At 38.6% G+C, this 14,881-nt stretch overlaps 2 protein-coding genes across 6 annotated transcripts; both read right to left on the bottom strand.

Annotated features, from left to right (window-relative positions):
* Positions 1-114: 114 nt before the first annotated feature.
* On the bottom strand, positions 115-10,026 carry LOC144059024 (uncharacterized). Of its 5 annotated transcripts, none has more exons than XM_077577791.1 (18): positions 9,625-10,026; positions 9,480-9,537; positions 8,595-8,656; positions 8,469-8,534; positions 8,270-8,398; positions 7,881-7,955; positions 6,313-6,395; positions 6,029-6,139; positions 5,746-5,880; positions 4,920-5,056; positions 4,648-4,853; positions 4,516-4,575; positions 4,209-4,341; positions 2,774-2,919; positions 2,532-2,663; positions 2,134-2,301; positions 319-469; positions 115-247 (listed from the first exon to the last, which is right to left on the bottom strand). In XM_077577791.1, the coding sequence occupies exons 1-18, from the start codon at positions 9,649-9,651 to the stop codon at positions 180-182; spliced, it is 1,947 nt and encodes a 648-aa protein (XP_077433917.1). In that variant the 5' UTR covers positions 9,652-10,026; the 3' UTR covers positions 115-179. The 5 variants fall into 5 exon arrangements, with proteins under 5 accessions (XP_077433917.1, XP_077433919.1, XP_077433920.1 ...); XM_077577793.1 differs by having other exon boundaries at positions 5,746-5,877; XM_077577794.1 differs by having other exon boundaries at positions 116-247; positions 8,469-8,519.
* A 149-nt stretch (positions 10,027-10,175) lies between these two features.
* LOC144059026 (H-2 class II histocompatibility antigen gamma chain-like) lies at positions 10,176-14,157 on the bottom strand. The gene is made up of 7 exons (XM_077577798.1): positions 13,983-14,157; positions 12,907-13,073; positions 12,684-12,778; positions 11,866-11,922; positions 11,698-11,784; positions 11,547-11,616; positions 10,176-10,652 (listed from the first exon to the last, which is right to left on the bottom strand). The coding sequence occupies exons 1-7, from the start codon at positions 14,060-14,062 to the stop codon at positions 10,648-10,650; spliced, it is 561 nt and encodes a 186-aa protein (XP_077433924.1). The 5' UTR covers positions 14,063-14,157; the 3' UTR covers positions 10,176-10,647.
* Between the last annotated feature and the right edge of the window lie 724 nt (positions 14,158-14,881).

Raw genomic sequence — 14,881 nt, 5'->3', positions numbered from 1 at the left:
TAGCAGAATTTATAGGGGCCAAATTTGACCCCGTGGGTTCTCCAGGGTTAAAAGTCCTATTTGATTCTTCTATGGTTCGAGTCATTTCAAATAAAGCAAATAAATACTATATATAAATGTGATAAGGTGTTGCTTATTTATTTTCATCAGGTCCAGGTAATTCCACATTTTCGTCACATTTACCCCGTTTTGGGAGGAGCTTCGCGCTCACCTCGCTTGGTTAGAGTATCTTTCAACTCACCCAGATCTGTAAAGAACACAAGACAGAATTCTTATGACGCACAGTGTACGAATATTAAGTGTGTAACCCAAAAGCACCTTTCCGCAGGTGTTTGTTGTCAGCATGCAGCTGCTGGTTCTGAGCAGACAGGTAAGCGGCGTCGTGCACAGCCTCCAGCAGCACGCTTCTATATCTGGCCTCCGACGTCCTCCTCAGATCTTCGCTGGATTCATGAAACCTCCTGAACACCTTCAAAGATGAGAAAGGAAGAAGAAGAAAAAGACATAAGCGCATTTCATTGTAAAAGTCAAAAGAGTTTCAAGCAAGCTACCAGATTTAGTGTCATTTGATTTATGGTACTATAATGCCAATAAAGTAGCTTGTAAGGAACAATTTGTCCTTTGGTGCTGCTTTCCTTTTTTTCTCTCCATTTCATTAAATTGTTCAATAGGGGGCAGCATTCAATAATTAACATTTCAATAGTAATAGAGAAATATAAATGTGTCACTATTGTGTATAAAATAAACATCTCACATTTATCATGCAGTATTGTTTCTGTCCAAAGTTTTCATTTTTTGTGTTTTTACTTTCTTTGATTAGTTAACATTTACTTAACCCCTTCGGACCCATAGATGATTGTAGTGCACATGACATATTTCCGTGTCTAAACAAAACAAAAAAAAAACGCATTCATTTGGATGATGTCAACACTTCTGGTTCGTGATTGGATTCTAGCTAACCAATCACAATCTCTGTTGATTTGCATATATGTTCTTGTTAAAAATGTTATAAACTTGGTAAGTCCACTGAACCAAAAAAATCTATTTCCAAAAGTCAAAAGTTTCACTTCAACTCGTCACCATGGCCACTATCTTTGCTCACTAGACATCAAATTCTCACATTTTGTAGTGACAAGTCTCTTCTTTCAGACAAACTAACTTTTTTTTGGCTAAGGTGTGATTTAGTACCTTTATTTTCACTTTAAGCGAGGAGAAGTGAGACTAACTCGCCTATCTTTTCCATGTTAAATTCGCCTCCTTTTTCCTCTTCATTTTGGATAAATCCTAAGTTTTCAACCTGCTCTCATTTGGCCATTTTTCATCCGATTAAAAAAGTGAGAACATGCTCGCGTTCCCCAAACCCTTGCCATTCTAATGAGCCATTTCTTGAATCTGCATCTTGAACCGTTAAGTCGTTAGAGGCTTTTGTTTGAGGTGTGCGTCTCTCATACAATATCATTGGAATGTGGGTGCGTGATGTCTCCAAGTCAAATGTGTGTGCGTGAAAGTGCATTTTTCTTAAAGGGACAGTAAAATACTTTTAGTTGATGTTGATTATGGTTAACTTCCACATTTCTTGACCGATTCCAGTCGTTTAAATTTTAAACTGTTCAGCTCATTTACATTTTTTTAAATACATTTTCAGGGACAGTGAGATACTTTTAGTTTATGTTGATTATGGTTAACTTCCACATTTCTTGACCGATTCCAGTCGTTTAAATTTTAAACTGTTCAGCTCATTTACAAGAGTCAGCAGTCCCATTCAAAATTTCCGCGGGAATTTTTCTAGTTTTCGTAGCTATTGTGCTGCTCCTTCTGGTGTGCATGCTTTGGCTACTTGGGGGCAGTATAATAAAGACAAAGACACCCACAAAGAGCAGTTTCAGTAAAAACAGGGATTTTTTTTTTGCTGAAAATAACGAATATATGTCTGTGTTATCATAATATTATAGAACATTAAAGTAAAGTGAGTACATATTTTTTGGCTTTGAATGGGAAGATAAATGGTGAGCCTCAGCCAAGGAGACAGTAGTCCCCTAAAAAAAAAATTGTGATATTCAATACCGCGCCACAAAAGTGGAAGACTATACATGAATGATTGAGTTTACATTTGCCTCTAAAATTTGGACCCACCTGGATGCTCTCTTCCCTCAGACGCCGCAGCTCACTCTGGTGCTCGTGACGCTGCTCCAGCAGGTCCTTGTGGGCCTGCTGGGCCTCCGCTCGCAGGGCCTCCATCTGCAGCACCAGGACCCGTCTCTCACCGCTCATCACCAGCAACTCTCTTTGCACGCCCTCGCTCTAACAAAAGTATATTTAGACTGATTATCATCTTCATTTGCGTTTTACTTTTTGTTACTACCGCATGTTTTATAGTCTTGGTCACAATCCACCCAAAATACACTTATTGATGTTTTTTAGTTTTTTTTCTCACAATGAATCTGCTTGAGTGACTCAGCACTCTCTCCTAGGTAGATAACACGCTGAATAAATACACTATGAAACACATACAGCTCATCTCATTATCTTACTGGAAGCTGCTCCCTCGTCAAGTCTCTCTCCATTTTCTCCACCTCCTGCTGAATTAATCTCCCGCTGAGCTCCTTCAGTTGCCTCCGACGTTCGTGCGCATGGCAGTCTTCCAACTGATACTCATCATTTAACTTAGGAAAAAAAAAAGGGGGGGGGGAGGCTATAGTGAGAGTGTCTTGTGCATACAGAAAGGCTTAAAATGATTAAAAAAAAAGCACAAGGGAGATGAAAATCGTGTTACTTGTAGACAGAGGTCACATTTTCCCGCAGGAATGTTCTTTATCGGTTCCTCTCTGAGGGCCTCCATCAACTGCAAGATCCTCGTTATGCTCTCCTGGACTTCCTCCACGCTCCCTGTGTCTTCTACAGACACACAACATACATGCACTGGCCACATCATTAGGTACACCTGTGCAATCAAGTAGTGTTCAAGGGCATATCAAAAGGTACCTTTTGATCGGCACAAAGAATACTGTGTAGTCATTGTGGTTTCCTGGAAGTATGTGGATTATTTTGTGTACTAAGCATGTTCAAATTTTGTGCATAAATAACAGTATTTGGAATCTAAATATGGGCAGACAATAACTAACGACACACTGATTGATCCTCATCCATGTGTGTGCACCAAAAAGAAAATGAATTTGCAGGAGGGGGAAATGATCAGGTTGCACGGAGAACACAGTTTAAATGTATAAAGATAAAAAAAAGACTACTACTGTAGATTACTTTGTATGCATTGAACTGGATTATTACTTTTATGGGACATGCATAAAACATACTGACGGACGGTTTCCCTACAGGATTCAGTGCGGTTGTTGACAGTCATATATTTTGATATTTCTAGAATTGCAAGAGGGATTTGCAATGTCTATTTATAAACATAGGCGGGGCAAAAAATATGCTCAAGACGAAGCAGTGGTGTAAACTAAAATGGATTTTTAAGACCCCTGTTAAAACGGCCGTTTTTTGTGATGCAACAAAATGAGACCAAGATAAATCAATTCCACCATTACCGTAACATGTCAAGTTGATTAAAAAAAAAAAATCTTCTTGAGAGAGGAAGTAAATTTCAAGAAGTGAAACAATGTGGAAACGCCGCCATGCATCACTGTGAGTATGGTGGTTGTGTTTGGGAGATTTTGTGAAGCACGGTGGTCATGGCAGCAACGTGCTTTGGGGCTGTTTTTCTTCAGCTGGAACCAGAGCCTTAGACAAGGTGGAGGGAATTAAGAGCCAATTTCAAGCTTCTGATGGGAAGTCAGGAAAAGCCTACTAGAACATCTTAACTTTGTTTGGGATTGATCAAAGGCGCTTTAAATGGTGGCAGTTGCGCGCTAACTCCCATTTAACACGAGTCTGGTTAATTCTCAGCAGCCTCAGGTATAAGAGGGTGTGCACACTTATGCAAACATCAGGTTTATTTATTTTTTTACTTTTACTTTTTAAAAAATATAAAATTGGGTTTTATAAAGGTGTATCTCATTAACAGTGGAAAAACTTTTAAAATGAGATATCACAAAAATCTGCCATGTGAACAAGGGTGTGTAGACTTTCTATATGCACTGTACAATCATAAAAAATGTTACTCTCCTGAGAATGATCTTTACACAGGTGGAATTTGTGAACGTCTCTTACGTGATTGTGCAGGTGTGCTGAATTGTAAAGTGTCCTGTTACCTTTTACATGCGCCTCCATTTCCTGCCTCAAGTCTTCCTGCAAGCTTTTCACGATGTCCGAACTCCCTTTGGGATCGATGCTGTGACCTTCAGAGAAGTGATCGTCCATTTGGCTCTTTTGGGGCCCGCACAGCTGCCGGACCAACAGAATATTTATTTTGAAGGCGGGTGGATAAAACCAGTAGTGGTGGCACTTTATTATTATTATTATGATTTAATTTTAATATGCTTGTCAAAAGTAGGTTTGTTATTTTTATGTCTGTACTTTTGCCAGCTCCGATTAAAGCGCGTAAATGGATGTTCAAACCTTAAGTTTAATCCTCGCTGATTCTTCCCTTTTCTTCTCCCACGACTGCTCTTTCACAAGCTGTTTAGGGGACCACTCACTTATGAGTTCAATATGTTTGATACATAGTCCAATGTTGATGTTATAAATGACCTGCAGACTTCGGATGAGCTCATCAAGCCTGTGGATGTTACACGTCCCGTCGTCTGACATCATCGCATGTCTCAGCTCCATAATGCGACCTCGGATCTCTCGCTCCGTTTTCGTCGGACTCCAGCAAAACTGGGAGGCCCTCGTCACTAAACGCTTCACTTTTTGGGCTAAAGCTAAAGCAGATGGCGTCTCGTCATCCGAATCGCCTGTAATGACGAGGAGTAAGACTCGTGTTTTGAGAGCAAAGGTTAGATTGAAGGCGAGCGAAGCACCTTGAGGTTGGATAAAATAGATGAGCGTCGTCCTGTTATTTCCCGTGAGAACGTCATTCAGAAGGAAATGCAAGAGCGGGTCTGTTTTGGTGGCTTGGCTTGGGATTTGATCCATAACCTTCAGCAGTGGGTTGACGCTGGAGACATGACATGAAATGAAAATGCTGCCAACAATGATATGGAATTTATGAAATATATCTTCGACATTTTAGCTTGCACTCGGACAACACATGCCAGTCAATCGCAGGTCACATTTCAAACCTGACTTAATGTGATTTTTAAAAACTCTAACAGCACACCAGAGAAATTGCCCTGGGAGAGGTCAGCAGATTTTTTTTTACAGTGCGCTAAAATTATCCAGAGTTGAATTAGGAGTTTTGTCATAAGTGATAATTTTTTACAGTGCGCTAAAATTATCCAGAGTTGAATTAGGAGTTTTGTCATAAGTGACATGACATGACTCCTTCTTGTGATTGGCTCCAAGTCACTCCTTAGATCTGGGCTTACCCAATGTGGTGCCCATGGACACCAGGTAGTCTACATGGGCCACGTGAGCCTGTTCTAAAAAAAATAGCTCACCAATGTTGGGACATTGTGATTTTCTAGGAATGTTGTAGATGATTTGAAAATGTAAACAAAAAATTCTAGAAACGAAGGGGTGCGTATTGTTTTCGAAATGTTATATTTAAAGACGTGAAAGTCATCTCAGGTTTGATGATGATTTTCACATCTTGTTAATTACCTAAGCCAAATTCAGCATATATGGCAAACGTATAGTAAAGACTCCTCCGTAAAAAACTTGGGCATGTTGTCACTGTCAACTGACCCCGTAAGGTCCGTCACATTGGCTCCTCCCACCAGACCAAACACCCGCAGTCTGCTTCTACAGAGCCGAAAGGCCACTTCCCCCTCCTCGTGGAGTTTCCACTCCACTGCCACTGTGAAAAGCCAACTACATCTGCTGAACACAAAAGCGGTCGATAAAACAGAGCAAGCTGGTAAAGGTGAGTCTTTTTTACGTAATGCAGTCAAACACTTTAAATCTCGGTTGTGTAACCACCACACAGGGCGAGTCTCTGCCGGACACAGCCAGAGTTCATTTGACCTACTTTGTTGAAATGAACTCTTCTTTGGCCTTTTGTGCTTCCCTGCATGTTTTATAGAACGTGTAGGCTTCCTCTGCAGAGCCCACGCACACCTCGGCCAAACCTCTGATAACACTGTGAAAAATAAAAGTTTTTTTTTTATCAATGTAATGAAAGCAAAATACATGTGTAAGTGTTAGCATTTGTCATCGATAAATGGTCGTTCCTTATAATAAGCAAATGGTACATTTAGAACCAATTAAGGGAAATTGACTTTGGCACATTGCTTGGGAATCACTGACACTCACCCTTCCAGGACCGGATGATGGACAAGTTCTAGAGTTTGCGTGTCAGGGTTCAAGAGGTCTGCCGCACTGCTATCTGGATTAAACTGGGCAAAACAAAACAAAAATGAAGGCATTATTTGATTACTTTATTAAGTGTAATCTTTTGCGTGTTCAAAATAATTCAGAATTGAGATCCCATGAAGAAGTTTTCCTTGCAAGGATTTATTAAGAGCTCTTAAGACACAGGAAAATAGCTTATATTGTAAAGTAATGTTAAGCTCCAGTGTGAAGAATCTGGAAACACCCAATCGCTTTATACTTGTAGAAAGATTTCTTTCCGCCTCTCAGACTTGACAAAGAGTTAGTGATTATAATAAGCAGACATATGATATACCGATATGTTTACTTCAGCTCCCCACCAGCTCGGAGAAATGATGTAGACAGGCTTTGACCTTGGACCTTCAGTTTTTACGACCAAATGACTAATGACATGAGAACTTTGACAACTTTTAAAACATACACATTCTTATCTCAAGAGCTGGAAGGGAGTGAGAATTTCCAATATATTTCACAAAACCATTATCACAGTGTTATTCATTTAACTACACATAGTTATATGGCATCTATATACTTACAGACGCTCCCCTACTTACGAACATTCGAGTTACGAACAACGGTACATACGAACATGTCTGCGCGCATGCGCGCATGTCAAAAAATGTTCGGAAAGAGATGCTGTAAGTTAGATTTTGTATTGCGCACCTTTTTCCGAGTACTGTAGTGCTTCTTTCAGCCGCTAATACCGACGCTTGGCGCTGTGAGAGCTCACCCAGCATTGGAGGCTCAGCAACGTGTCGAGGAGGAGGAAGAAGAAGAAACGCCTGTCGCTCATAGATAAAGCCATCGCACTCTTCGAGCAGCAAGACCCAAATATTGAACGTTGCACAAAGGTTGCAAATCAATTGAATGATGCCATACAGTGCTACCGGATCATTTATGATGAAAAAAGAAGAAAACTGTGCAATCGTCGTTAGATCACTTCTTTCGGCCAGTTTCTAGTAAATCCTCCAAGGAAGATACTCATCAACCCTTATCTTCTTCTCCGCGACCCTCAACTTCTTCCTACATTGAAGTTACGGAGGAGGAAGTAACTTTTGAAGCCCATTCCAGCGACGACGAAGAACCTCTCATGATATAAAATCCTCCTCCTCCTCCTCCTCCATCAAATCCTTAAGCATCGAGTACATCTTCCAAAAGTAAGTTAAACTTCATTTTATTTATCTTATTACGTACATGTACATACTGTGTGTGTCTCTCGCTCTCTCTCTCTAACATACGTAGTACAGTACTGTACGTATTCTCTTTAAACATAAATTATAATACAAAATATAGCACTGAAGCAACTTACGAACAAATTCACCTTACGAACGATCGCTCGGAACGTAACTCGTTCGTAAGTTGGGGAGCGTCTGTATAAGTAAATTCAAAAACAGTAAAAATATAAATTGAAAATGTTAAATGTCAACAAAAACAAACATGTTCACAATGTTGTGTCTGTAAAAGCGTGTTATGGTGTCACACAAACAAACCTGAAGGTAGGACACAGAGACAAACCGCTCCTCCTTCACAGGTGACATCACACGGCCGAGGACATTTGTCAACACCTGAGAAAAAAAGGTGGACAACACTACATGATCACCAAATAACTTTTAAAAAGCTTATTTTTTTACAACAAAAGTGCACTGCTGAAATATTGATTATCATCTCAATTTACTCACAATTAGTGTGAAATCTAGGCCTGTTTAGTTGAAGAGCATTTAATTGTTCTGCCTGTCACTATACATCACTTGCATGGATGGAAGAACACAGAAACGTAACTTGTAAATAATGATCATTTTCAGCTAAGTGAAAACTAATCAACTAAATGATTGGGACGCGCCCCCTCGTGGAAAGTTGAAGTAATGTTACAAAACTGTACCTGTCGGACAATAACGTCGTCAATCAGAGTGCCAATATTTTCCATAGGAGCCCCGCATACAAGTAGTGACCCATTGTAACCTCCGCACATGCAATCAGTGAGCGGCTGAAGGAGCTCCCCGTGAAACATCTGTCAGTGGCACATGCTCAAATGAGTTCAAATGTGGCCATGTTGTCGGCCGCAGACGTGTCGTCGTTACCTGCATGTTGTCCACAGTCACGGCTTGGTCGAATGACAAGCGCTGTAGTTGCTGTATGGAGAAGCACTGAGGTGCCACGCAAGCTCATAAAAGGCAAATATTGTAAGACGGTAACTGTGGAAATACCTCATTTTTTGATATGTAGTCCAAACTTTGTCCATCCTCGTGGATGAAGACGCAATCTTTACCTTTTGAGTGAAAAAGCCATTATGCAAATATAAATCTCAATCCGTTTTCTATAAAGTTTGTCCTCATTAGCATCGCGGGTGAGGTTGAGCTTTTCAAAGCTGATATTTATCATTACATTATATCAGAATAGTAAATTAATCAATGAATTATTGTGAAGTAACGTCCACAGGGCAGCCATCTTGGGACAGAGCTGCTCGATCATTCATAAAATCGCATTAGAATGCGCATCTCTCTTTCATTTTTATTGTTAGATATTACACAAAAGAGGACAAAATCAAATTCTCTTCATGCAAAAAAAAAAAAAAAAAATCAGCAATTTAAAAATTCAGTCCGTCGTTGTCCGTTCATTGTTTCCATTGTCCCAATTTGGTTTACTTAAAAATAATAATAATAATAATTTTATACTTTCTGTTAATGTTGTATATTTGATTATTCCAAAATGCCTTGTTTTCTGTTTCTATAGTTTTTGTTTTCCGAGATTAATCCGGCTCCCCAGTATTGCAGTCCTGCTTTCTTGCACTTGGTTCCCCCACACGTGACCAAGCAAACCTTAAACCATGTCAACATTGGGTGACAGAAACGGGTGCGAATTGGTCATCAGCCAATCACTGGACACATAACAACCATGATTCACCAATCTCATTGACATTGATGGTAAATTTAGCCTTCAATGAACCAAACGTGCACGTATTTTAAACTCCATAATTATTCAAACCCAGAACTTTTGATCTGTAAGGCTGATGTACTAACCACTATTTTGCCATGCTGTCACAAATCGACCTCACTTCCAGTTTAGGTTTACATTGTGAGAACAAGCCTTACCTGGAATTGGATTTAGTACAACTCCCACTTTCACTGCTTCACCGTCCCTCATTAATGTCTGTAGCCAAAAATAAAGGTCACCGGAGACTTAACATGGGGAGAAAAAAAAATCTGCCATTTTTGTAACAAAGGAACGACTACTCACAGCGTCTTTCACGCCAGTGGATGCCATGCTGATCTTATGTTTGCATCTCCACGAGCAGACATGGATTCTATTACACTCTACTGAATTATTAAAGACACAGAATCTACTTTCACTAAAGGATTATATGGTTACCGAAATGTAACAGAAAGGTTGAGTTTAGTAAAATAAATTATTTGGTATAGTCATTTCACTCAAGGCAAAAATAAAAGTGAAAGGGCAGTGCTGCTTTTTTATTTTTTTTTAGGGGTTGGTTTAGCTTTAGTTAACATTCCATGTCATTACTGAATGATGAAATATCAAGAAAAAATATAGCAATTAATGAGGATTCATTTCACACCCCAGTCGAGTCTTACATCAACTGTGTCAGTGAAGATTAGTGTGAATGTACATATTTATTGAGGCCGTTGTACAAAACGTCAAGTGCTATACAGTATTACATTCGATTTGAATATTGTTACAAAGGTTTGTATGCTAATAAAGTATGTAAAAGGATCAGATTATGACTGAATCTGAATATTTAAAAAAAAAAAAAAAGACTCAAAGAGACACAATTGAATCTAGCAAATTTTTTTATTAACTTCTCCCCGATTAAAAAAAAAAGACAAAGCTCTTTGGTAACCTCTTAAATAGATTCACCCAAGTTTTGCATGCAGGTTTGTACGGAAAAAGCAAAACAAAAAAATTTTTGGTGTAATTTTGTCTGTATCACAATATCAGTCTTCAAGATGTCATAAAAGGACTGTTCAATGACAAAACTAACCCCAATGCCAGATTATACAGACAAAATACACTCACTAGTCATTTCATAAAACTCGAAAAATATACTGTGGTTTATTTTGATATTTAGATGAGAATAGCGTTAAGACCCCTAAAAAGATTTCCACATAAGCAATCAGGTATAATGTGGCCCACTACAGCAGTTAGTTATCCATTACAGTATATGGAGTGATGATTATGATGCAGATCAACCAGATGAAGATGATGAAGAAACTGTAGATTGAAATAGCACTTGGCTTCACTTCTTCAAACTGTAAATGGGAGAAGAAAGAATTAGTATATATATTACTGTAGATGTAGATTTAGAAAAAGTTTAAAAACAAAACAAAAAAATTTAATTTTTTTTTGTAGGAAAATATCACAAATATAACAATCTAATGTATTAAAGAAAACAGTACCGACACAATTAAATAGAATTCAACGTATTAAAACAGTTTTTTGCCACATTTTTTTTGCTCCAATTCAACGAACATTGGGCTGATCCTCCTGAGTTATGTGGCTTGGCCACCTGGGGGCAGTATAAATGTGGCTATTTTTTTTTTCAATATTAAAAAACCCCAACAACTTTTGTTTATAAACATATTTTCTTTTTTATTTCCGCGGGGGGTGTAGATGGGGACCCAGTTTTTCCGTATAGATGCACATCAAACACACAAATACAACAGTATGTACAGTAAATACACTTTATGAAGCCATTTTTTTACTTTACATTATTTTTTATTGTGTTTTATTGTTTTGCTTTACTTTTACAATACTATTAAATAAAAAAAACTTTTTTTTTAGCGGACTAAAATATTTCAGTGGGGAAAATTGATTAAATATATACCATTCATTTGAGTTAATTAAACTAGTTAGTCAAGGTACCACTGTGTACATTTTTTATAAAACTTTAGTTCATGGCGTGGCATGAAATTTCTCAACCGTAAAATATGTGGCATGTCTCAACAAAGTTTTGGAAACACTGCACTATTGTACTAAACTAACCTCCAGTGAAATTGTGTGGTGGAGACCCATCACATGCTGATTGAGGACTTTTTAGCCTTGGTAGAGGTCTTTGCTATATTATTCTAGAAGTCATTCAACTGCTAAATCCGCATACTGGAGTGAAGATCCTCTGGGGAGAAAGTTGTAGTAGCGTTGCTCACCTTTAGGGGTTGCAGGATTCTCCTGGGACATGTGGAACATTATCCAGTTGCGCAGCCAAGATTCAAAGCTCTGCAAAACATTTTTTTCCCTGTCAATAAATAAAATGTTTGTGTGTGCGTGCGTTCTTGTTTTTAAACACGGCTGCTTCACCTTCCAGTTGCTCGGGCTCAACTGCTGCTTCAGGCCCTTTAGGTTGGCCAGCAAGGTGTCATTGAATTTGGGCATCTCAACGTTCTCCTAAAAATTTGAACTTTTGTTAAATAAAATTAGGATGAAGGGGAGGGGGAAGGGGGGGGGGGTTCCCTGTGTGAAAATTACCTCCATGAGCCCAATCATCTCATCCACGCCAACGTAATCTCTGTTCTTCTCCTCCTGCTGCAAGAACACAAAAGGATCATTTTAACTCATTCACTGCCATTGACGGCTATAGACGTCAACATTCATTTTAATTATTTCTATTAGTTTCACATTTTTTTCCACTTTTCTTAACAAAAACCTAGAAAAAAAATATTGTACATTTAGAACAGATAAAAAATTGGTGATTAATCGTGAGTTAACTAGTGAAGTCATGCGATTAATTTTAAATTTTAATTGCCTGACCCCTAATTTTTAATCATCTTTTCTTTTTTTTTTTATCTTTTCTTAAAAAAAAAAAGATTAAATCTTTTCAAAAAAAAATAAAATAAAAAAAGATTATTAAAAAATAGGGGTGTCAGGCAATAAAAAACTGTAATTGTAATTAATTGCGTGACTTCACTAGTTTTTTTTTTTTTAAAGAAAATATTTCAAAAATTAAAAAATATTAAAAATTAGGGGCGGCAGGCGATTAAAAGGTTTAATTGTAATTAATTGCATACTTCACATTGGTAACTCACTTTTTCAAACAAAAAAAATTATAGGTTTTCATACTTGTTAACAAAAGTGGAAAAAAATGTTAAACTAATAGAAATAGTTAAATGAAATTATGGCAGTGAATGAGTTAGCATGTACTATAATACTAAGTCATAAGAATTTTTAAAATGGACATGCAATGAATACCTAACTTCTATTAAATGTTCAATTTTTTCAGCTCTTACACTTTTATTTTAATTGTTTATCTTACATTACATTCCATAGAGGGAGGGGTTAGAACTTACTTTCACGGGTGCCTCGGTCGCTCGTGACTCCAAATCAAAAAGTGCGTGCATCACTGGGAAGCGGTTCATTGGCTCATGCATCTTTATAGGAACAACTGTGGGGACAATTTTAAAACTGATGTTCAAGGGACGGGCGAGTACTGATACCAGGTATATATATATATTTATTAGGCCGATACACGGCCTAATTCCACCCAATCAATGTCTTTCATTAATATTTTACCTTGAGGTGCATGTAGCTGCTTGGTCAGTTTGTCAGAGTCCTTCTGCAACGTTTGGATCTGCTGCCTTTGGTCAAACACCATGAAGGCCACAAACACCTGACTGGCCAGCAGTAGACATGCCAGCGTTGTCAGGCCTGCCACCTTCAGAGCGTAGCCAGAGGAGCCACTGTGGAGGGATTGGCGGGTAGCTCAGTATCGGTATCAAATAGCTCAGTGTGACTTCAGTGGAGCCACTTCAACATAAAAGACAACAAATGACTGTATAGCTACTGTACATTATCTTTTCAGCACTTTTATTTAACTTTTTATTTACTGATTTATTAAACCCCTAGGCGTTATTGTGACCATTTTGTGGCCATTTCAAAATAAAATACTGCCCACGTTATAAGCAATTTAGTTTTTGTATTAATACAATACAGCTAATGTAAAATAGTAGGCTTTTACATAAGCTAACAAAAGAGTAAAGTCATAGTTACAGTAAATCACTATGTAAAAATGAAACACTTTTAGGCGGGGGGGGGTCAAAGCACGTCCCTGCTTGTAGGTCATAAACCTGCAAACATGATTTATTACGCCGCGCCCCGTACGTAATAAGATTTGTAGTTCGTACTAATTTTATATCAAAACCTTCTGGCATTCTTCTTCTTTTTCTTATTTTATATTATTTTTTTTATTAGTAGTAGTAGTAGTATGATGATCAAATTGCCAATTGAGGAAGTCGACTGAAATTCAGCGTTTTTTTTTTATTTAAAAAAAGGAGTCAAATAATTCAAACACTCATTAAGATGTTTATATCACCTTGAGAATTAGATTTTACTTTTGCCTTTCGTGAAAACACTTTCTTGTGAAAAACAAACCGAAAGTATGAAACTTCGCCTACGCATTTACATTAACACTCATGCTCCTCGTGTTAATTAGCTCTTAATTAAGAGTAATAAACAGCAAGATTAGAGTTATAAAACAAACGAAGTAAGAAAGAAAAAAATCTAAATTAAAGAATAAATTAAATCTGGGCTTTTTGGGGGGGGGGGGGAGCGGGGGTCAAACTCTGAGCTCAACTGGTACCAGTACTCACCTTCTGGGTCTTGCCCCACCAACCAGAGGTTCGGCACTGCCTGTCCTCTCCAGGCGAGCATTTTCACCAGCCTCTTCCATTTGCCTTCGTTTCTCTTCAAGTTTCTTCCCGTCGCACTACTGCACACACACGGGGACTACAACAAAGCTCCCCAGTTATAAATGCTGCTCTTAAGAAAATGAGGAAGACGAACCAGACAGGTTGAATGCAGTAGGCGGGTTGAATAATAGTAAGGCTGTGATTGGTTGTTTTACAAACGCATCACTTGTTGCTAGAGGCAGAAAATCCCAAAGTCTACTTTTGACACGCTCACAATTTAGCACAACTACTTGTCATAAAAATTAATACAATCACCACATTATTGTAAAAAGCATGTATTCCAAACTAGCTAGCTAATTCTGAATTTAAATGAGTTTTTGTGAAAACTTTAATTGCAGTTTTTATAGAAATGTTGATTTTATTTCCTCACTTCCAGTGTAATGTGCCAGGAAATTAAAATTAAGTGTTTTGAGGAGGGGGCAGCACGGTGGCTGACTGGTTAGCACGTCTGCCTCCCAGTGCAGAGGACGTGAGATCAAGTCCGGGCTTCGGCCTTCCTGGGTGGAGTTTGCATGTTCTCCCCGTGCTTGCGTGGGTTTTCACCGGGTACTCCGGTTTCCTCCCACATTCCAAAGACATGCATGACAGGTTAATTGAACACTCCAAATTGTCCATAGGTGTGATTGTGAGTATGGTTGTTCGTCTCTGTGTGCCCTGCAATTGACTGGCAACCAGTTCAGGGTGTAACCCGCCTACTGCCCGAAGCCAGCTGGGATAGGCTCCAGCACCCCCGCGACCCTTGTGAGGAAAAAGCGGTCAAGAAAATGGATGGATGGATGGATGTTTTTAGGAGCTTTTCC

The sequence above is a fragment of the Vanacampus margaritifer genome, chromosome 10 (genome assembly GCF_051991255.1).
Source record: "Vanacampus margaritifer isolate UIUO_Vmar chromosome 10, RoL_Vmar_1.0, whole genome shotgun sequence".
NCBI lineage: Eukaryota > Metazoa > Chordata > Actinopteri > Syngnathiformes > Syngnathidae > Vanacampus > Vanacampus margaritifer.
This window is presented reverse-complemented; position numbering and strand designations above follow the sequence as displayed.